A 23,446-nucleotide genomic window follows, 5' to 3' on the forward strand; every position below is an offset into this window, starting at 1 on the left:
TAGATATAAATACTTTTAATCTAATCAAAAAATTTTCATTGAGATTAAAAAAAAATCTAAATAAAAGTTTTTATCGGATTCACCTTAAATTGAAGTCAATCAAGTTAATTTTACAATTACAATAAGATTTCCATTGAAATTTAAAAATGGTCATCGTTAACATTGATCAAGTATGCATCCAAATTGCCTCAGGACAGTGAATTTCATTTTCATTTTGAGCTAAAAGTTGGTAAATTTATTTCAAATTTTTCCACATCCATTCAATTGCTGGTGATTAATTAATGCTCTATTAAGGATATTTTCAGGAAAGTTACCGTTTCTGAGTTTTTTCCCAAAATAAAACAAAACAAAATCGTAATCTATTTCAATCAAGGTTAAATTGTTGACTAAACTCAGTTATACCTGAATCTTGTTTTAAATTATAAACTCATGCTTATGATGTCAATGATACTGTTTCAAGAGCTTTTCTGGTTATTTTCTGGTTATTTTCAGAGAGTCATTGATTAACCAAGATCATTGTAAATGTTATTTGATTTCTGAGGTGACAATTATTATCAGTCCAGTGGTTACCTTTGATTTACTACTAGGTAGTCATTAAAAATGGTTGACTCTTAATATTTCACTGCTCATTGATTAAGTTATTAAGCTAATCAATTATTAAACACCAAATGAGTTGGGAGATTGAATTGTTCTTGTAAAACTTGAACAATTCATTTTTTTAACATATTAATTACTTGTTTAGAAGGTATGAAAAATGAAAATAGTAATAATATGATTCCGGGTTTAATTGAGCACGTTTATCTAAATGATAACCTTCATATTGTTATCACCTTGACTATGTTCAGGTAATAAGATGAATGCAGAAATGAAGAAGAAGAATAACAAAAAAAAAATAAATGAAAATTAACCAATTTTGTTTAATATGCAAGTTACACTAATAAACAAAAAGTATTAATAAATACACAAGGTAATGTTGAATTGAATTATTTCAACATTTACTATGAAAAGTTGATAGAGTAGTTTGTGCGGTTGTTGTTGTTGTTTACTGAATTGTTGTTTGAAAAAGGTTAGTTTCATTGACTTTGATGGAAAAAAGAAGAAGAACTCGTAATATTATTTGAGAAGAAAAACATGATTTTGATATTGATGAGCATGATGATGATGCTGATGATGATGATGATACTAATATTGAGCGTCAATGGCTGGAATGAATAACTTGCAATATGCTCATGTAAACAGAGAAGAGTGGAAAACCCCAGCAAGTAAAAGTTTCAGAAAAAAAGAATGACTAGAAGAAGCACTGGAAGAAGGACAAGATGGAACCAGATTCTCATCCAAATTCAGGTTCACCCTGCGGCAATAGATTATATCGTGTTCCTAGTTATTGAAATAGAGAAAGAAGAATTAGAAAATTGAAGCATAAAAAACCTTAAAAAAAAGGTTAAAGATTTGTCGACAACAATGAATGTTCATAGGCAATAAGATAGCTTTTTTCTTGAATTTACTTACCCAATATTTGGAAGGGCAAATCAATCATGAAACGAATCAATATCCTTTTAATGGTCAATAATTGTACAATGTATCAGGTGAACAATCATTAAAATAAAAGTCGTGGCAATGAAGTTTCAATAATTAAGTATAAAAAGTCAACGTAAAAAATAAGAAATTTTTTGCTAGCTCAAGATTAAGGCGCATTAAATGGTTTATCATATGGCTAGCCAGTGAGGGAGCGAAAATTTGAATCGTCTATTGTCTTGTATCAGATCAGGATTTTTACTGGATCAGATAATGGATTAGCTGATCTAGATTCTAGATTATTGGGAATCGCTAAATGATAGATGAAATTGCAAATTAATAGCCTAGTGAAAGTTGGCCGTGAAGGAAAGATAGAAGGAGATTCCGAGGCGGAGCGATTAAAAATATTAGCTTAACTTTTTAATTAACAGTATACACCAAACGGATGAATGCCTTGGGAGCTAAACAACTCATTCACAGTCATCTTTTTATCATTATGCTTCTTCTCACTCACCCTCAGTATCTTCAATCATCTTCATCTTTTATCACATTATTTCTGTGTCTGGAATCAGTAGCATCTTCATCAATCCCATCGTCAAATGGATAATCCAATAAACGATTGAATTATCAACCATTCAAATTGTTTCCCAACTTTGTTTAATCAACTTTACTATTGAGTGGTGCTATTATCTTAAGTGTACCTAGTATTACCATTGGTTGTAGCGTTCAACCGTATATTGGTAATCATGGATGTGCAATTCAACGATAACTTTATCCGTCGTAAATGGAGAGTCAAAGATGATGTGGTCATCTCTGGAATCTCTGGACGGTTTCCAAAATCCGAGTCAGTTGACCAATTTTTAGACAATCTGTTCAACTCGACTGATATGATGAGCGGTGGAAATGAGCGTTTCCCTGCAGGTAAATACCTTTCAATTAATCTATCTTTAACACTTTCTTTGATCACTTAACCAAAAACGCTACTCAAATCTCGCATAAATTGATAAGTTAAAGAAACGAGAAACAAATTAGGTTTTCGTGTTAATTTTTCCGACTTGAAGTGTCTTTTCTCAGACATTTACATCGCACTTAAATTACAATCTAAACTAGCATTTATCAAAACGCAAATTGCAATTAAATTATGAATTATAGCCATAAATTAACCAATTAACCAGTTTACACCTTCATTAATGCTGACAATTAACGTCTTTGTAATTTATTAGCAGTCAAATATTGTAACCGATTTTATTGAAATTGCTTTTGATTTACACTTATGAGGACTTAGCATTCAACTGCATTCCTAATGAGAGGGTTTGCATCTAATCCTTACTTTAATAATCATCATCCAATGGATCTTAATTACTAACCAAAGTCTATTCAGTTGATTAGCCCTGTATCGAGCTCTATGATGCGTAAAAACTCATGATATATCAAGCGTCAAAAGATAGACCTAACTGTTAATTTGATTGTTGATCAAAACTCCTAACCCTGAAATATCCTTCTTGGACTTATCTTTTAATATTCACTTATTGTATTGATTTTTAGGAAGCAACGATTTTCCTTACCAAAGCGGTCAAATTGGTAACCTAAACAAATTTGATGCCAAACTTTTTCAAATCTCTGATCATCAAGCTGACCTTTTGGATCCACAATTGCGAAAGTTACTTGAAGTCTCATATGAAGCCATTATTGATTCAGGTTAGTCTCTTAATCACAGTGAATCTTAATGTTCAATTAACCAATAATTTAAAATACAATCACTAAATTGAACTAGAAAAAAAACAAAGCTATTGATCATCAACACAAAACCAATTCAACCAAATTGGTGATTATAAGCCTTTGATTGTTTAATGAATATTTCATTCTCATAACGTGTCGCTATCAATCAACCTTGCTTTCATTATTAAATGTTTGAATATTGATTTGTTTCAATTTTGATCAACTTTATAGCCGTTTAATAATATGAAAACAAAAAACTGTTCAACTGATTTGCTTGATTATCTAACGATATTCAATTAATTTTTTTGCAGCCCCAATTACCATTTATAATCAATTATTATAGACTTGGGTCAGTCTTCATCAATTTAAATAATCAACTGAGATTAAACGCAGCACTTAAAGATGAGCTATGAGCTTTAGTTATTAATTTATTCAATTCTGATCAATATGGTCAATCTTTTGAATACAGGATTAAACTGCTTTAATCAAATTCAATTGTCCCTGTTGATTATTTGATTATAAGTTATCATTTAATTAATGAACCCATTGATGCAAGCAAATGAGATTTTGATTGGGATGTCAAATTAGATTGATTGAAACATGATTGAAAATCAAGTCGAGTCCACTAATTGATGAGTTGATATGCTAAATCAGAAATGGCAAGGGAATCTTTCACCTTGATTGTGATTTAGAAACAAAAGCTTGATAGAAACGAGTTAACCTCGTTGATGTGAAACACTTTACAGTTGCATTATAAAATGGTCAGTTTGAGCTCCAGGCTTTTGAAGATAGTTTTGTATAATTGTTTATTTTGGGTATAAAAAGGATGATTAACTGATTAACTGCTTTAAATATCTCTTACACTTGCAAACTAGAAGATTGTAATTAATCCTTGAAGTTGAAAGGAAGGAAGAGAAAGCAATCATTTTAATATTAAAAGGCCAAGCTGTGAAGTATCAAGGATATTCAATGGAGGTTATTGAATACATTTGTTTATCATGATTGTAAGAAGGTAAAATGAAGAAATTATAATTTACCATTTAAAACGATTAATCTTTTGATAAAATGTAAACATTGTTGGCACCATAGATGTTTTTTTGGGGTGGAAAGTGTTGAGGCAACCCTGAGTTGTTACATTGTTGACTATTTTACTGTATTCATATTGACGGTCAATGTTTTAGATTAAAATTTGCACAATCAACCCTTAATTAAATATTAAAGTAAATGTTTCAACTCCTTTTTGACTTTAGGTCTGGACGTTGACTCTTTGAGAGGGACAAACACTGGTTTCTTTTATGGTTCATCTTTCCAAGAAACTGATATGGCCTGGGGTGAGGAACCATTGGATGTTCCCAACTACAGACAAATCTATACAACATTGATTCCCTACATTTATGACCTCAAAGGACCGATTTGCCATTTCGATACAGCCTGTGGATCAAGTTTTGCAGCTCTCAATGAAGCCTTCACAGCAATTAAATCAGGCCTGTGTGATAAAGCTTTGGTTGCTGGTTACAACATTTGCTTGGTTCCAGTTGTTACCCTTCAATTTCGTGATCTTCAAATGGTCTCCAGATATGGCCGATCAAAATGTCTCGATGAATCTGCCGATGGATATGGAAGGTCAGAAGGTGTTTGCTGCATTTTACTGCAAAAATCAGCCGATGCCAAGCGCATATACTCAACCATTGTTAACTGTCGCAGTAACACTGATGGTTATAAAGATCAAGGCATATCATTTCCATCGGTTAATCTTCAACGACAATTGATGTATGAAACTTACACTGAGGTTGGACTGGACCCAACTAAAGTATCATACGTTGAAGCTCATACAACTGGTACTCAAGCCGGTGATCCAGTTGAAATGAAAGCGATTCATGATGTCTTTTGTATCAATCGAGATAAATCAAAGCCTTTAATGATTGGTTGTTTAAAGTCAAACATGGGTCACTCAGAAGCAGCTTCAGGCCTTTGTGCAACAATTAAAGCCAATTGTATTTTCCAGAAAGGTTTAATTCCTGGTAATTTACACTTTTCCAAGCCTAATCCACGAATTGAAGGTTTGATGAATGAAACAATAGTTCCTGTTAACTCAACCACACCATTTGAAGGAGAAATTATTTCACTCAATTGTTTCGGCTTTGGTGGTGCAAATGTTCATGTCATTCTGAAAGGTCATAATAAAAAGTCTTCACCCGATGATTATGCCATAACATTACCAGGATTACCTCGATTAATCAACATTGCCGGTCGTTCAAATGATGGTGTTCATTTCATACAAAATTTCCTTGAAAAATCTCAGCGACTTTTAACTAAACCTTTTCTTGGTTTATTCAATCAATACTCAGAAACCCGACGAATGCCTGTCCGTGGTTATACTCTGGTTGAAGGTGAAGTCGGACGTTACAAGTTTACTCATTTCCTTGGAGATAATTTTGATTCAACCCAGAATAAAAAGGTCTACCTGACTGCATCAAATAATTTAATGAACATCGACTCTTCGTTCAGAAATTTACCAGTTTTTTCACAAACCATTGACCGTTTATCATCATACTTGCAACCCTTCAAAGTTAATCTATCGGCTTTAGTTTATAGAGAGCAAAGAATCACAAATCCTTTGGAATCAATTGTTACTTCAATTGCTATTCAACTGGGAATGATTAATTTGTTAGAATCGATCAAACTGCCGATTGAAGGTGTTTTAACTCGCTCGATTGGATCCTTGGTAAATCTTTATTTGAAAAACTCATTAAGTGAACAAAAAGTAATCCTTATCGCTTATTGGTTTGGACATTTTATACAAACTGCTGATCAAACAATTGTCAGTCCAGTTTTAGAGGTTCAATCATCTTGGGATCAAATCAAATCATTGTGTTCACCAGCAATCCGCTCCATAAAGGAATCGGACAAATCCTGTTTCATTTCAGGACCGTTTTCGGAATTGGCTGATCTAACAATTTCATTGAAATTGTCAAATATTCCTTTCAAATATCCTGTCCAATCAACTGATTGTGTTGATGCAAATGACTCTCATCATTTTACTGGATCAACAAATTTCCTCCTCAACCCGGGAAGCAATGGATCTTTAGTTTCATTTAAGAACTATCTAATAAAGCAGATTCTTTATCCTGACAATTATATCAAGACGATGGAAATTTTAAAGGATGAAGATAAAACTTCAGTCATTCTTCTCAATATGGATAATAAGCCATTTAAATGTTCAAAGATAAACAATGAACTTGCATTGAATCAATTCTCTCAATACAATTTATCAGACATTTCAAGAGGAGTTATCTCTGGACAGAGTTTATTTTCATGCTTGGGTCAACTCTATTCAAAGGAAGGCCTCAACTATTGTCTTGAAAATCTATATCAACCAGTAAATTATCCAGTTCCCGTTGATACATTATCATTACACTCGTTAATTAAATTTGACCATTCAAATGACTGGAAAGTGTTCAAATTTCCCGAATATTTCAATCCATTCCGAGCATCAACAAGCGTTAATTTTAAGGTTAACCTAGCAAATGCAGAAGATTGGTATCTTTCTGATCACAAGATTGACGGACGAATCCTTTATCCAGCAACTGGTCTCTTAATGGGTGCCTGGCATGTTGCAGCCAAATTTCATCAAATCCAAGTAACTCGATTTCCAGTTGAATTTCGTGACATTAAATTAATCAGAGCTACCGTTTTACCCGAAAAGGAAGTTAAATTTACTGTCCAATACTTACCTTACAATGGAACCTTTGCAATTATTGAAAGTGGTACAGTTGTTGCTACTGGAAAAGTGTATGCTCATCCTAACTTAGAAGATGTAAAAGATTCATTTTCAAAATTATCCCAGCTCGAGATAAACTCTGACAATGAGGTTATGCTTGGTGAACAAGATATTTACAAAGAGCTCAGAGTTAGAGGTTACGATTATGGGCCCAGTTTCAGATGTTTAAACTCTGCTTCTTCATTTGGACTCAAAGGAACTGTAAAATGGTGTGAACCAACCAATACTCAGCTTAAAGCTGCATCCATTGTGGAGCGAACTCACGATTCAACTTTTCGGTTTCTTAAAACCTGGATAACATTCACTGATTCAGCCTTGCAGTTAATTTTACTTTCAAATCAACACAACCGTGATTTGTATATTCCTACTGGCTTTGAATCTTTAGTTTGCGATCCAACTGCTATCATGGAGACTATTAATTGCTTCAATAAAAGTCACCAACCTAACGAGGTACAAAAGTCTGAATCTGAAGATTCAAACAAGAAAACAGAGACTCTTTGTCCTGAGTTCACTGTTACTCATGATCCAATCACTCAAACCTTGTCTACTAATGGACTTTGGGTCAAGGGTTTATTTGCTTCCGATACCAATAGACGAAACCAATCAGTTTCTCTTGAGTCGTACGATTTTATTCCATTTAATGAGACTTCAGCTGTTGATGAAATGACTCAGAAATCAATTGAAAGATACTCCACTTTAATTTATGGACTTATTGCTGTCTTGAAACAAAAATATCTTGGACTTGGATCAGTAAAAGAAAACGAAATTGAATCTCTTCAAAATACAGTCGATCTTCAACTAGATCAGCATTCATTTGCTAATTATCTACTCTCTTTGATTAGAGGAGAATCGCCATCAACTGAGATCACAAAAGCATTGCCAAATGATTTATTAATTGGTAGTAATGCTATTCTTCATAGTAACCAGCGATTTTTGCGTCCATTTGTTGTTACTGCAGCTGCTCATGAGTGTTATGCCGGTGATCCTTGCTCTAAATTGAGTGTTGTTGAAATTAATGATTCTCAAGGGTTCCTAGTTGACTCTGTTAGATCGTTTGTCGATGCACAATCATTAGGTTCAATGAAACTTACCTACAATTTGGTTCGATCAAGTCCTGTTGATCAAGAAACTGCTGATAAACTTTCAGGTACAGTTAACACGATTATATGGAATCTAATTGAATCTGAAGCACCAAGTCAATTGGGTAAAAATGATTTGGTTATATACAAATTGACAAATGGCTCTGTTGACCAGTTGATTAAATGTTTGGACAAAATTTATTCAATCATGAAACCCAATGGCAATCTTCTCATTTTAACGAGAGAAACATCAACAAAATTAACCGACTTGAAATCGACTCCTTTCCTGGGAAGTCTTTTAAAAGATTACATTCCAAATGTGATTGATTCAACTGAATTAGTCAAGAAAATGGAGGCTAATCAATGGATCTGCATGAGCATACGTTATATCGACTCTGATTTGTTACCATTGACTGGACTCATGTTTAAAAAGGCACCAGACTCAATTAAGGTTGAGAAACACAAAGTTGTTCATGTTAATCCATTTGAATATTCATGGCTTGAGGAGCTGAAAAGTTGTCTCAAAACTGAAGATGATTCGCTAATTTGGTTAACTTCAAAGTATGAATCAGATACAAGTGTTATTGGTCTTATTAAGTGTTTAAGTTTAGAGCCAAATGGGCAAAGACTTCGCTGTATTGCTCTTCGACCTGGTTCCAAAGGAATTGATTTGACTTCTGTCAATTTTAATAAGTCGCCATTTGCTGAAATTGCTGCCATTGATTGTAAATTCAACGTTTTTGATGACAAATTGGGTTGGGGTGATTATTGTCACCTCGAAATCCCATCCAAACCAGAAAATGATAAAAAATGTTTAACTGTGGCAAAAGATGCCTACATTCAATGTCTAACACCGGGTGATCTTTCCTCGCTTGTGTGGACACAATTTAATCCAGTTGCTGATTTTAATAAAGGCCAATCATTAGTGCAAATCAATTATTCCTCGCTTAATTTTAAGGATGTTATGCATGCAACTGGAAGATTGCCTTCAAACCTTAATCCAGATTGGCGATCTCAGGTTCAAATGCAAACACCTATTGGTTTAGAGTATGCTGGTGTTGATGCTAATGGCAATCGAGTTATGGGAATGCTTCCTTATCGAGCCTTAGCGACAAAAGTGGTTCTTGGGCCAAATGATTTTACATGGCCTGTTCCATCATCTTGGAGTTTGGAAGACGCTGCAACTGTTCCAGTTGTTTATGCCACTGCTATTTATGCTCTTCTTATTCGTGGACAACTTCGAGAGGGTGAATCGATACTTATTCATGCTGGTACTGGAGGTGTTGGTTTGGCAGCTATCAATATTGCTTTGAGCATGAATTGTCGAGTATTTACAACAATCGGATCAGAAGAGAAGAGAGCGTTTCTTGAGAAACACTTTCCTTCTTTGGATGCTACAAGCTTTGCACATTCTCGTAGTACTTCATTCGAGGAACATGTACTTCGTCATACAAATGGTTATGGTGTTGATGTTGTTCTTAATTCATTATCTGAAGACAAACTTCTAGCCAGTGTTAGATGTTTAGCTCCAGGTGGAAGGTTCCTTGAGATTGGTAAATACGATATAATGCAAAACAATAAACTAAATTTGGGCCTATTTGATCAAGGAAAAACCTTCCATGGAATTTTATTGGACTCATTTATTGATCCTAATGGTTGGGTCAATGGTAAAGAGGCATTAATAGAACAAGAAAAGCGTAAAATTGACACCTTCATGGAACAAGGAATTGCTAGAGGAACAATCAGACCTTTACCAAGAAAAGTTTTTGAAATCAATGAGGTTGAGAAAGCTTTTCGTTTTATGGCAACTGGTAAACACATTGGCAAAGTACTGATCAAAGTGAAGCCAGAAAATGACAGCAAAGACCAGAAAATCTCTACACAAGATAATCAAACATTTTCACCATCCACAAATCCCATTCTCGGTATCACATCAATAAAATCTCCTCAATTCCACCCAAATAAAGTTTACATCATTGTTGGGGGTTTTGGAGGATTTGGTTTAGAATTGGCTTGTTGGCTGGTTAGAAATGGTGCTCGTCATTTGGTTTTAAACTCACGAAGCGGTCCAAAATCTGCTTACCACCACTACTGTCTAAAAAGATTTGCCCAGCTTGGTGTTCAAACCACGATCTCGGAGCACAATTTAACCAATCAAGATGATTGTTACCATTTATTTGAGCAAATATCATCTCGTAGTATTGGTGGAATATTCAACTGTGCATTGGTTCTGTCTGATGCTTTAATGGCAGACCAAAATGAAGAAACGTATGAGAAAGTATGCTCATCTAAAGTTAAAGTTACTCGTAATTTGGATCAACTGACTCGAACTTTTGCTCCTGACTGTGATTATTTTGTCGTCTTCTCATCAGTTGCTTGTGGTCGGGGTAATCCAGGTCAAACTAATTATGGCCTAGCCAATAGTTACATGGAATCAATCTGTCAAGAGCGTCATAAAGATGGTCTTCATGGTTTAGCCATTCAATGGGGTTTTGTTGGTGATGTTGGGTTTGTTGTTGAAAAAATGGGTGTCAAAGTTGAATCGATTCGAGGAACTGCAGCACAGCGTATTCATTCCTGTTTCTCGGTTCTTTCACGAGCATTGGCTTATCCTGTTCCTGTTTTATCAAGTTTGGTTCGTTCATTTGATAAGAAATCTTTAGCAACAGACTCTGGAGATATAATTAAATCAATAAGCCATATTCTTGGTATTAAGGACATCAACTCACTTGATCCTAACATTACCTTAGGTGAACTTGGAATGGACTCGCTGATGGCAATTGAAGTTCAACAAGTTCTCGAGAAACAGTTTAACATCTCAATCAATTCACGGGAAATTCGTGCTCTAAAAATATCCAAACTCAAAGAATTCTCTAAACAAGTTAAAAATGGTACTCAAGCCGCTAGTGTGAGTCCAGGAGAAACCAATGATTCCTCAAATTTACCTCTGAATCCACTTTTATTGCTGCAAATCCCAACAAAGCTGACACACAATTTAAATGAACACAATCAATTTGATAAATCAACATCGCCAGTATATTATTTGCCTCCTATTGAGGGTAACTATGATTTGATGCAAGGATTGATTGATGGAGTCAAAAGACCAGTTATTGGACTCAACTGGACTTATGATTTAGCTCCATTTACCTCACTCGAAGCAGCAGCCATTTATATGGCTGACCAACTGACTAAACTACATCAAAGCGATGATAAAATAGATATGCTTGGTTATTCATTTGGTGGACTTGTGGCTTTTGCTGTTTCAAGCGAGTTAGAAAATCGCTATTTGACAAATAATGGGAAAGGACCAATTGTTTCCAGATTAGTTTTGATTGATTCTGATCCTGAAACATTAAAACATGCAGCAGCTACTCTTGTACATACTCATGCTTGCAATGATTCAAATACTCAAGAAGTTGAATTTATAAAATCTACTCTTAAACGAGTAATGCACAAATTGGATGTCGATCAATTTGACTCGGAACTGAAAAGCTGTCCAAACCGAAGTGAAAGATTTGCTAAATTTAAAACAATTTTACTCAACAATGGTCTTGATGAAGTTAAAGCAGACAGTATAGTTAAAATTAATGAATTAACTTTACAGAAAGGACAATTAACTCTCAAGTATAAGCCAAAAATAAAATCGCATTTATTTAAAATTGTTCATATCAGAGCTAAAGATGATTTATCTACCTTTAAAAATGTCACAAACGGAATCAGGGTAAGTTTGGTGTTTTTTTGAGTTCCATGGAAATAAACAAACACATTTAATCAATTTACCTTTTATTTTTATCCACAGTTGGGAACCGAACGATTCTTCAATGGAAACCATCATACAGTAATCGCACAAAATTTGGATGCTATTAACAAAATTGTGGATGAATTTTTCACTGGCCAAGAAGGCACCAACTCTACTCAAGTTCAAAATTAAAGCTGAATACCCAGTCAACCCAAACTTATAGCTCATACAAACTAGAGCGAACGTTACAACGTAACCAGCACCAGAAATGATACAAAAATCCTCTTTGCGTTTTTCGCGTAAAACACAACATTTTAATCTACACAAGAGTATCGATACCTACCTCAACAGTGTCGGTACCGATAACTGGTCAATACTTTAAAAACATTTGAATTGTTATTATTAATTAACAGCTCAGTGGTTAAATTGAGGTAGAGTTGAAAGATCGAGACCTTTTAGATATTATTTATTTTGTCATTTACAAAGTCTGTATTTTTATACGAAAGTGTACAATACTGATGTTGCCATCTAACTTGTCAGTTACCTCAACCGCATTTCTGTCGTGTATGTGCTAGTTGACTGGGAATCATAATCACTTTATTTAACAATGAAACTATTATACTCTATCAGTGGTTTTGAATGTATTATTTAAGATAAATTGTTGACGTCTTTTCTCATTCCGTAATGAAAATTTGCTGGACATTTTGACAGAAAGCTGAACCATTATGAGACGAAATCTTGTTTTTTAAGCTGCTTCCTCGAAATATTTGAAAAAGACAAAATTGTTGACAAAACTTGCTTTAATTCATTCAGATTTCCTGTATCAACTTCCAAATTATTCACTTTATAATTATTGAATCCTGAGAAGTTTACAAACTTTAAATTTATACAATTCATGTATTTACTTGAACTTCTATACATCACCACTTCAAAAATTAAACTAATAATATAATTAATAGAATTTTAAATTAATTTCTATAATACAATGTTTAACCATGGTTTAATCAAAGTAAACTGATTTCAAAATTTTTGTACTTTTCTGATTACTTTAAACTCCTTAACTCGTAATTTATTTTCACATTTACAAAGTCCAAGATTGAAGGGATTTTTAACAATAACTCTCCCTGATTGAGTTGTAATAAATTACTATAATGGAAATCTCATGCTTTCAATAAAGCGTCATCAAGAAGTAACAATTTTCTGTTCCAGACCAGAAAAGTCAATGAATTAATGTATTTTCAAATAATGAAAATAGTAAAAACCAGTAAAAATTGTCAGGTGATGGTAAAAACTTCATAATCTTTAACACAGAAATAATAATGTCCCATGAGTATGTAATTATTCGCATGTTCCCCATCATACGAATGAGGTAAATTGGAATAGCTTTCCATGTTTGCATCACAATTGTCTGATAAAGCTAAATCAGCACCACCACCAAATATTGGTCCATATCTTTGATGATGAACGATTGCAAAGCGCTTTTTAATAACATCAAATTTAATTGGATCAGTTGATTCACGATTAATCAGACTAAAGAGGAATGATTTCTCTGAAGTAATATAACGTCCCTTTGGGTCAGCAGGTATGCTCCATGGTATATCTGTAAAGCCTCCACACAGGTCACCATTATGTCCCAAAATGATGGTAAAGGTAGGAGCAAAATTATCACAGTGACGATGAAAGGAATCAGCTGAGAAGTTATGTGTTTGAGCACGAAAAATACATCGCCAAGATTGCTTAGGTACACCATACCATTGATTGAGTATTTTTTGAAATTTAGCATTAGCTCCCGATAATAAATGAGATCCATGAAATAATCGATGTGAAGCTCTTGAATGTGTTATCACTTTGTCAGGAAAAGTTTCTTTAGGTGTCATATCCAGTTTACCCTCAATTGCTCTAAGCCTTTTTAAAATCTCAGCTTCATAGTTAGCATTTCCTTGAGCATTACCATTACAATTAGATACACTATTTCCATTGATTATTGAAGCCAACATATCAAGATTTGTATTGATTTTTTCACCAACTTTCTCTTTACCAGCAGCTGTCAGATTTGATAGGATCATGTCTTTAAGCTCATTGATGATGGTAAGTCCAGTTTTTACACTTTCAGCGTCCATTATGATCTAAAAAATATTCACACGTTTATTCCTTAACGAGTACCATTAAAGGTACAATTGATAACAAATAAAACAAAACAAAATAAATAACAAGATTTAGTACTTTGTTTCCTCAAAGGTAGCCCCCAGACCCTAGTTGAATAAATAACATAATGCGATCATAATGCCACCTTTACAATCGATACAAAACTATATTATTGCGCGGCTTTTTTGTATTAATATTAAGGTGGTGGTTTTTGCATTGATTTATAAAAATAATTTATTTATGAAAATAATTAGGTTCAAACCATAACTTACCTAATGAAATCGAATTTTCACACTGCCTGGATATAAAACAAAAACCACAAAAACATTAAAAAGAGAAGGAAAAAACAAAAGCAACCACAAATACGTAACATGATGAAAGTACTAATGTTAAACTAATTAAACTGTACTGAGTACTGAGACATTAATCCATTCTTGTAACACTGGCGCATCATCAGACCCGAAGGGGATGAGGGGCATTATGCATTCAGTCAGAGAGATTAGATTATTTTGTAGTATTGACTGCATTAAATTATCATTAAAATTGATATGCTAGCTCAAACAGCCTTATCTTTTCTTTTTGTTGTTTTTTGGGCATTTTTTGTGTTAAATCGTTTTCTCTTTCTTTTTAGTCTAAAATAGTGGCAATGTCACCTACAGCTACTATTTCACGCGGTTTTTTCAAATAATTTATATTTTATTTATTTTATAATATACATTATAACATACAAGACAACATTATATGTTAAAAAAATTAAATTATGCAATATGCACTACTAAACAAAAATGGTGTTTTTTTCTTTCTAGTTTGCGTCATCTAGTACACATCATTTTTGTTTAAGTAGTGCAACAAAACATCTCGCATCCTTCTTGTTCTTTCATTCTTTCAAGTTTAATGTTAATGTTAAATCAAAATGTATTCAATTTTAACAAATAAAATTTCAAAACATGGTGTCAGACCATATCGCTCTGAGCGAGCCGCAAGGTGTTCGACTAGTTTAATAACCTCTTCACCAACCTTTAATAAAATCGTGAAAGCCGGTGTAGTGACATTTCAATGTTCTTTTTTTGAGTGTAAATACATCTTTACCCAACATCACAAACTCATCGTTCACCAAACGTTAATGCATGGATTATTTGAATGTGAAAAGTGTTCAGTTGCCTATTTTACAAAAGCTGAGAAGGACAATTGCTTCGCCAAACACGATAGCCAAGGGAATGCTGAATCAACTATAACAGAAGATATCGAGGGTGATCTACAGCGAGTTATTGAAGGTATACTTGATGCAGAGGACGAAAATTTAGTTACACCAATTGGCTCTTCGCAATCGTCTTCTTCACAACCATCTTGCAGCTTGGTACAAGGGCAAACACTATTACCAACATTAATTCTCAAAAGATTTAAATGCCAAAAAACAGAATGTGGTCGCACATTTGAAAATGAATGGGCTTTGAAAAGTCATTTTTGTGCGTGTCAAAATGATATGATACCAAAAATTAGCGGAATAGACTCTACGGTTAACATAAACAAGGAAAGTTGTAACGCACGTAAAGCTAAATCTGTTGAATCTGTCGAATTTTATTCAACAGATTCTTCTTCGGATGGTGATACAGATGATGTTGGAAAAGATTTAACATGGTTTCCTAGTACACGTGTATCGTCATCACTCAAGATCATCAAACTAAAAAAAGCAAGAACCGTATTGACGAAGATATCTAGATAATCCTGCTAATGAATTATTGGGTGACATGATTGGATTTAAATATTTATGTAATTTGTGAAACTTAATTTATATTAAATGTATTTTGTGTAAGGTTAAATTCAGGTTTATGTATTGATAATCAATCATTGCAGTTCATCTATTGTATATGTATAATTTATTTTGACATATACATTCTATAATGGGTAGAATGTATTCTAAAAGATATGTGTATAAGTACATTATATAATGTAAGTATATTATATTGCAGTAAAATACATTCTAAAGATTATAGAATGTAAGTGTAAAATATATATTAATTACAGTTGGAAACATTGTTAGCAATTGAATTGTGAAGGAATAAATGAAATAAGGTGAAAATTAAACAACAATTTCGGGCAACCAGAGTTTTAAATTGTAACACCAGCTTCTTGATCAAATGTATTTTTCATGTTCACTCGGGTTTACATGATGTGAGTTTAATCAACTCGCTTATATTACAGCAACTTGATTTGAGAAGAATTTAAATTGTAATTTAGTTTTAGTTAATCAGACATTATGTTATTATCAAGATTAGATTTACAATATGATTGTTGGATTCTAATTAATCGGTTTCTTTCTTGAACGGAAGTTCAATTCGTTAGCGTGATGACAATATGTTGTAAAATACATTCTAAAGATAATAGAATGTAAGAGTAAAATCTTTCGTTTTACGTTAATTAAAACACAACGACGACGACATGAAAAGAGATACATTATTGTCCCAAGTTTCAGCAGATCATTCAGTTCATGTGTTTTCACCCAAGTTTATTAATGTTGATGACATTAAATCAGTTCAATTTTGTATTTACATTATATTATACTTAATATATTATACATTTTACTATTTAAATTGAGTGGGGTTCATGGAAACTCTTAGAGTGCCGTTTTACGTCCCTAGAGTGCAGTAGAGTCTAATTAATAATTCTAGTTCTACTTAATAATTAGTGTTAAAATTGTGCCGGTTGTTACTTAATTTATAACTATAATTTATAATTTAAATTTATTGTTAAAAGTAAGTATATTTACTTTCAATTACTAAAGCTTAATTGTGTTCAAAGTTTTTATTATCATACTTTATCATTCAGGTTATGGCCGATTTGACTATGCTTTTTCGTTCTTGTGGGCTGCATCCATCTGATTTGACTTGGTCTGAAGCTAATAATGAGTTAATTCATTATTGTGAAAATTTAAATATTGTGCCCGATATTTCAAAAAAAGATTATCAGGAAACCATTGTTCCAGTTATTTACGAAAAATGGGTCAAACATGAAGGGATAAGTGCTTACATGGATTGCTTGCGAATGTTCTTTTGGAACATGTATATCCTTTATGGGTTCGATCGTCCTAAGTTTGAAGGTATCTGTCTCTTGGATTTCGAGATGGAATTGGAAGTATGTTTGGATAGAGACAAAAATGTTTTAAAAGAGAAATTTAAATTATATTTCACTCATACGTTGCCATTAGTTTTGGAGGAATTAATTAAGAATGGTTTGACTTTCTATCGTAAAGAGGTAAGTTGTTTATTTTAATAATTGGTAATAATTATACTAATCTAATTTTTTCCTAACTGTTAGGAATATTTTTCTTTTCTTTCAAAATTTAAGCACGGTCCAGCTATTGAAGATGAAGTCGTTTCATTGGAGAGTTCAAATCATGATGTGGAACCATTGACAAGTAGTTCAAATATTAATCTAGATGATAGTCCAGTAGTTGAACAAATTCATACAACGACAAAAGATTGTGAACTACAATGTACGCTTCTTGAACCGCCCAAAGTAGTCAGTAAATTGGATGCAGAAGCTCAATGTAGTATATTGGAAGTTGTAAATAAATTCGATTCTTGTACCCAGTGCGAGGTAGTGCTATCAAGTGATGTACAACTTCAATGTTCACTTTTGGTGCCACCAAAAGTTATAATCAAATTGGATGCTGGTAATCAATGCGATGACGCGATGGTACAAAATGATGCACTTGATTTAAATGGCCAATCTGGGTTATCTTTAGTTGAATCAATGGACATTGATCAACAGTGTTCTGATGAATTACAAATTCATGATAGCCATTATGAGTTTGACTCTGAATTCATTGAACAAGATCAGGTATGTAGTTTTATATGCATTGAAATTTTTCATTGCATTGCATTGGTCATATTTTAATTTATTTTTTTCGTTATTTTAATAGGTTACATCAACTACAGCCAATGATAGTCCGCAGCCAACTACAGCCGCTGATTCTGTTGACGAGAGTTTACTTGAACAATATATTCCTGATGTGGCCTATCACCATGTATATAAACACAAGGATGTCGAGTTCAAATATTTAATGGTTGAAAGTGGTACGCAAAGGTTCATAACGTTTCATGAAAAGAAACACATCATTAAGAAATATATTTCAATTGGTAAAATTAAGAATACGAATATTTTTTCTTGTACACTGTGTAAAGGAACTTGTATATTTATTAATTTAAAGTCTCGGGCAAAGTCAAGATTAGATACTCATTTGCAGGCTAAATTATTGGATATTTATTGCTGTCTTTGTAAAGGTAAAATTGCGTCTCGTTCTTGTATTCCTGCACATATAAATTGTTGGCATAATTAAATTTACTATTCTATTTATTTGTGGTCTTTTACTTATTTTATTTGGTATCAAGCATGATGTTTATGGAAATATCGAGTTTGTATTAATAATGATGTTGACATTTATTTCATTCTTAAGTTATGGCTATATATGAACACAAATTTCGTTTATACAAAATAATGACATTACAACATTCTATTATGCTGTTTAACATACATTCTATTATGTTGTTTACATACATTCTATTATGCCATTTAACATACATTCTATTATTCGGTTTAACATACATTCTATAATAGTAAATTGTAATGTTGACAATATTTATTTATATATTATCCCTTAACATGTGTTGCGACAAAAATCCTTTGTTTTGGTGATTATGTAGACACAACTAACGCAATTGTTCTCTTTTAAATTGGGTACAAGTCACTGTGGTGTAAATTGTTTTCTTTGTTAATTTGTTTTTATAATTTCTACAGTAATGGCAGGGTTAAGGATTTCTGAGGGTAATGGTTCTCATAGAGCAGTTAAAAGAAAATGGAATTCAACAATATCTGTGGCAGTTTTTAATAATAGTGGCCTATCAACCAACTCTTTTTTACGTTATTTTGATAAGTGTCCTCAGGAATTTCAAATCAACCGTCAAAAAGGTATGTTTTATACTTGTTTGTTTGTTTTCTTATGTATGATTGTTATATATTTGATTTTCATTGTTTGTTGTTTCACTCATTGTAGGTTGCTTTTTTGTTATTTTTACTGACATTCGGTTTCAATTTGTGGATCTCGATGATAAATCAAATATGGACGCAGCTATATTAGTCGATTTATTACTTATTCTGCACCCTGTTGATGCTGGCAAACAATACAAATTGTCGGTAGACCAGCTAGAATTTTTAGATGGTTTATATTCTAAACGGTATCCCGCTACTATTCACCTTGTTGTTGGTTTAAAAAGTTCTGCAACCACTGAAGTTCAGGCAATTATTGAAAGTAACATCGTAAAGTTTCTACGCAAGGAGTTCGAGGTTGGAAAGCTACATAAAATTGATTCTGGTAGTGAAATGGTTTCTTTATTGAATATTATTTTGGAAACAGTCCGAAAAGTTGGAGCTGAACGTGATAATGGTGGCATACGCATTAAGAGGTATAAAGGCCGCAAGAATATTAAACAAGTCTTTAGTGAAAGTGAGCTTACTGTAGCATCTCAAAATGCAAAGCTAATAGAAGATAAAAGGCGGACTCGTGTTGTTGAAAGACAAAAGCGTCAAAATGAATTTTTTGTTAATGGCGAAAATTCTTCTCGATTAATTCTTGAGGTTTCTTCAGTTAATCACGAACCAATCGTAGAAGTTAATCCTGAGCTTGTAAAACTTGCGAAACCTCATCAAGTTAAAGGTATTCGATTTATGTGGGATTGCGTTATTGAAAGCGTTGATATGGTGGAACAAAACGGATCTGGTTGTATATTGGCACACTCTATGGGTTTAGGGAAAACATTTCAAATCATAACCTTTCTTCATACTGTGCTCACTCATAGGGTAATCAACCAACACATAAAGTACGCATTAATCATTTGTCCTGTTAATACTATCAAAAATTGGTTCTCTGAATTTCAACAATGGTTGGGAGGTGGTGGTCTTTTGGTGTTTTCTGTGTACGATTTAAGTGATTCTAAAACTCAATTGAAACGAGCTGAAACTTTAAAGGCTTGGAGACAAAGTGGTGGTGTTTTGCTTTGTGGATTAACTTTGTTTAGTCAACTTGTAAATCCCAAAGGAAAGAAAATGAAATGTTCAAAACGCATTTGTGATACTTTCATCGAAGCGCTTGTTCGCCCTGGACCTGATATTGTTATAATTGATGAAGGACATCTTCTTAAAAATAATCAAAGCAATTTCAATGCAGCAGTAAGCTCAATAACAACTTTACGGCGTATAATTTTAACTGGGACTCCTCTGCAAAATAATCTTGAGGAATACTATGTTATGGTGAATTTTGTTAAGCCTTACCTGCTCGGTACTAAAAAAGAATTCTCTAATCGCTTTGTTAACCCTATTAATAACGGTCAACACATTGACTCTACACCTAAAGATGTTGCTATTATGAAAAAAAGTGTCCATGTACTCCACAAATTTCTTGATGGTTTTGTTCAAAGATTTGATTATACTATTCTCAAACCGTATCTTCAACCCAAATTTGAGTTTGTTATAAGTATAAAATTAACTAAAATACAAATTGAGTTATATCGTCATTATCTGGAAAATGTATCTAAATGTGATGGATCATCTATTCTTGAAGATTTTGCAAATTTACGTCTTATTTGGAACCATCCTGACCTTTTGTATCGTGTTTATGCTAAAAGGGATAAAAAACAATCAAGTATGCCTGATGAAGTAGACTCAATGTCTACTTTTGATTCTAGTGATTCCGATGAATTCGATGTTTCCAGTGAATTAAGTGAGAGTGGATCTCAATCTTACAATGTGTTTCAAAATTCTTGGTTTGATCATTTATTGTCGTCCTGCGACACTGCTCAAGTGGATTTGAGTTCTAAGATGTTGGTTCTTTTTCATATTCTTGAAAAATGCGAGGAAATTGGGGACAAAGTGATTGTTTTTACTCAAAGTTTGGATACTCTTGATTTTATACAGGAAAGTCTTGAAGCCAAAGCGCTTAACAAGGAAACAACTTGCAATTCTTATACATGGAAGATTGGTATTGATTATTTTAGGATTGATGGTTCTGTTAAAAGTGGGTTACGAAAATCATATATCGACAATTTTAATAGTCCTGATAATCCTAGAGCTCGTCTTTTCCTTTTGTCAACTAAAGCTGGAGGTTTAGGTATTAATTTGGTTAGTGCTAATCGGTGTGTTATATTTGATGCTTCTTGGAATCCGTCGCACGATGTTCAGGCAATTTTTAGGATTTATAGATTTGGTCAGATCAAACCTGTTTTTATTTATCGACTTATTGCACAAGGAACCATGGAAGAACAAATTTATAAACGACAAGTGAATAAACAATGTCTATTTGTTCGTGTGGTTGACGAGTTGCAAGTTTCACGACATTTCAAATTTAATGAACTTCAACAATTGTATAAGTTTTCACCTGATCCCAGATCGGAAAGACCGATTCTTAATGTACCTAACGACCCCATTTTAGCTGATGTAATTCTTCGTTTTAAAGACCTTATTATCAATTTTCATGAACATGATTCTCTTCTAGAAAATCGACCCGAGGAAGATTTAAGTGAAGCTGAAAGGAAATTAGCATGGCAAGAATTTGAAAGGGTAATTGTTTTATTAATTTAGTTTAGTAACTTTAGTTTGTATTTGATTATCGTTAATTTAATATCTGATTCTCTTTTATTTATCTAGCAGACTAATTCAAAAAGTGGAAAGGTCAGTTTGGAAAAGGGTCAATCAGTTGAAAACGCTTCATCCTACAAAAGAACTCATGATCCTAAAGATACGTTTAATAAGCTTCTTCATTGTGTCCAAAATAGAATTAAAAATCAAAAGCAATTGGAAGTTTTGTACAAACAGAACGGAATTAATAAAGAACGTTCAATGTTTTTTCAGGCAATACAGTTCCAGCTTAAGTCCCTTGAAACTCTTTTCCCTCTTGAAAATGTTTCTAAAGATGTAAATATTCCTATTGTCGAAATTGATGATTAAAATTTTAGAATATTAAAATTTATGAGCCTAATTGGAACTACATTTTAATATCTGATAATATGTACTTTTTATTTTGTAATGACAAATTAAAACAATATGCACTTAATTTTGTCTAATCAACTTATTTTATGTCTTATACTGTGTATATTTGTTTACTAATTGCTATGTGTTAAGGATTAACTGGTTTATTTAGTTTTTTTTGATTCGGTGGCACATGTAAACCTTTATAAAGGCTGTTAGTTATATAATTTTGTTTTATAAATGAGACATTAAGGTTGTGACTGCAAATTGTGATGGATCAATATGTTCTTTCTGATATTTCAGGTATGTGTTCTCTTGCATAAATTAAGTTCGTGTAAATTATATTACTAATATTGATCGGTGCTTTAGATGAAGAAGAATTACTTGATATCACATCGGATAAAGTGGATGAAAAAATGGTTTCTCATATTAGTAAGTAAAGTCTTATTGATTAACTAAATGATGATCTAAATCATATTTATATCTATTTGTTAGCTCCGTTTTTGCCGGGTGATTATAAATTGGTTGATCTGATTTTTGATGGACAGATAAATCTAGGTAGTAACACTAATTTCTACGGTAAGTTATAGAATGTATTTTTATTTGTATTTAATATAGTAGAATGTATATTAAGTGTTGCATCAAGGTATTGTATATGTTTATTATAGAATGTAAATATTTTGTTATATTAGAATGTATATGTAAGATATAATTTGCGATTTACAGATTTGTCAAGAAACAACTTTTCCTATGGCTGTTATGATGATAGTTCTGCCGTTGTACATTTTTCCAATTCAAAAGGTGTGTTTAATAATTATCTTGTATTTAATTTTATTATTAAAACATTCAATTATTGCAGATGACGGTTATATTGACAATCGTGGCAGTTCTCTTTACTTGGATGGTAATATGCCATTAAATGACAAACCAACAATTGTTGACAATTCAAATCGCTGCAAACGAAAATACGCGGATTACAACGAAGAAAGTATGTTTTAGTATGGTTAATTTATTAGTATGATATTAATTTGTTTTTGTAGGTGATCTATGTAAACGCAAAAGTGATAAAGATTTTGGTTCTAATAGATCTCTTGTATATGGTGAGTTTTCAAATTCATATTGTGACTTGCTAATGTCGTCTAACTTATTGGTTTCAGGCTTGGATCATTCAAGAGATAACAAAAATATATTTGTGCAAACAAACAGTTATGAGAATGTAAGTTTTGCATTTTATCTAATTTTGTTGAATATCATTTAATATTCATAATTTCATTTTTTCAGTGTTTAGATTTGAATGTTTATAAAAGGACCTTACATAATAGTTTGCTTCCAGATTTTTGTAGACTTTGTTTGAAAAGTATATTTAATTGTAACAAGCAAAATTTTTTAGTTGATGTTGCTTTTCGTACAAAATTAGCTTTATCAATTCCGTTTTATCCGTTACCGCAT

The 23,446-nt window shown here is 32.7% G+C and overlaps 3 protein-coding genes and 1 long non-coding RNA gene across 4 annotated transcripts; 2 read left to right on the forward strand and 2 right to left on the reverse strand.

Annotated features, from left to right (window-relative positions):
• Window positions 1–893: 893 nt before the first annotated feature.
• Window positions 894–1,956, reverse strand: LOC112538611 (uncharacterized). Its single transcript, XR_003081834.2, has 2 exons — window positions 1,510–1,956; window positions 894–1,377 (listed from the first exon to the last, which is right to left on the reverse strand). It is a non-coding gene; the product is annotated as an uncharacterized LOC112538611 (long non-coding RNA).
• Window positions 1,860–12,789, forward strand: LOC107359791 (fatty acid synthase-like). The gene is made up of 4 exons (XM_015926360.3): window positions 1,860–2,436; window positions 3,061–3,213; window positions 4,485–11,815; window positions 11,894–12,789. The coding sequence occupies exons 1-4, from the start codon at window positions 2,262–2,264 to the stop codon at window positions 12,023–12,025; spliced, it is 7,791 nt and encodes a 2,596-aa protein (XP_015781846.2). The 5' UTR covers window positions 1,860–2,261; the 3' UTR covers window positions 12,026–12,789.
• A 25-nt stretch (window positions 12,790–12,814) lies between these two features.
• LOC149093389 (uncharacterized) lies at window positions 12,815–14,094 on the reverse strand. The gene has a single exon (XM_089269786.1). The coding sequence runs from the start codon at window positions 13,951–13,953 to the stop codon at window positions 13,108–13,110; it is 846 nt and encodes a 281-aa protein (XP_089125912.1). The 5' UTR covers window positions 13,954–14,094; the 3' UTR covers window positions 12,815–13,107.
• A 1,007-nt stretch (window positions 14,095–15,101) lies between these two features.
• LOC149093390 (uncharacterized) lies at window positions 15,102–21,991 on the forward strand. The gene is made up of 7 exons (XM_089269337.1): window positions 15,102–15,677; window positions 16,805–17,230; window positions 17,324–17,818; window positions 17,901–18,054; window positions 18,776–18,946; window positions 19,032–21,589; window positions 21,677–21,991. Exons 1-7 carry the CDS (start codon window positions 15,102–15,104, stop codon window positions 21,974–21,976), a joined length of 4,680 nt encoding a protein of 1,559 aa, XP_089125463.1. The 3' UTR covers window positions 21,977–21,991.
• Window positions 21,992–23,446: the final 1,455 nt, after the last annotated feature.

Source organism: Tetranychus urticae, chromosome 3, assembly GCF_039701765.1.
Source record: "Tetranychus urticae isolate SD_2017Ah chromosome 3, NJAU_TeUrti_SD_1.0, whole genome shotgun sequence".
Taxonomy (NCBI): Eukaryota; Metazoa; Arthropoda; class Arachnida; order Trombidiformes; family Tetranychidae; genus Tetranychus; species Tetranychus urticae.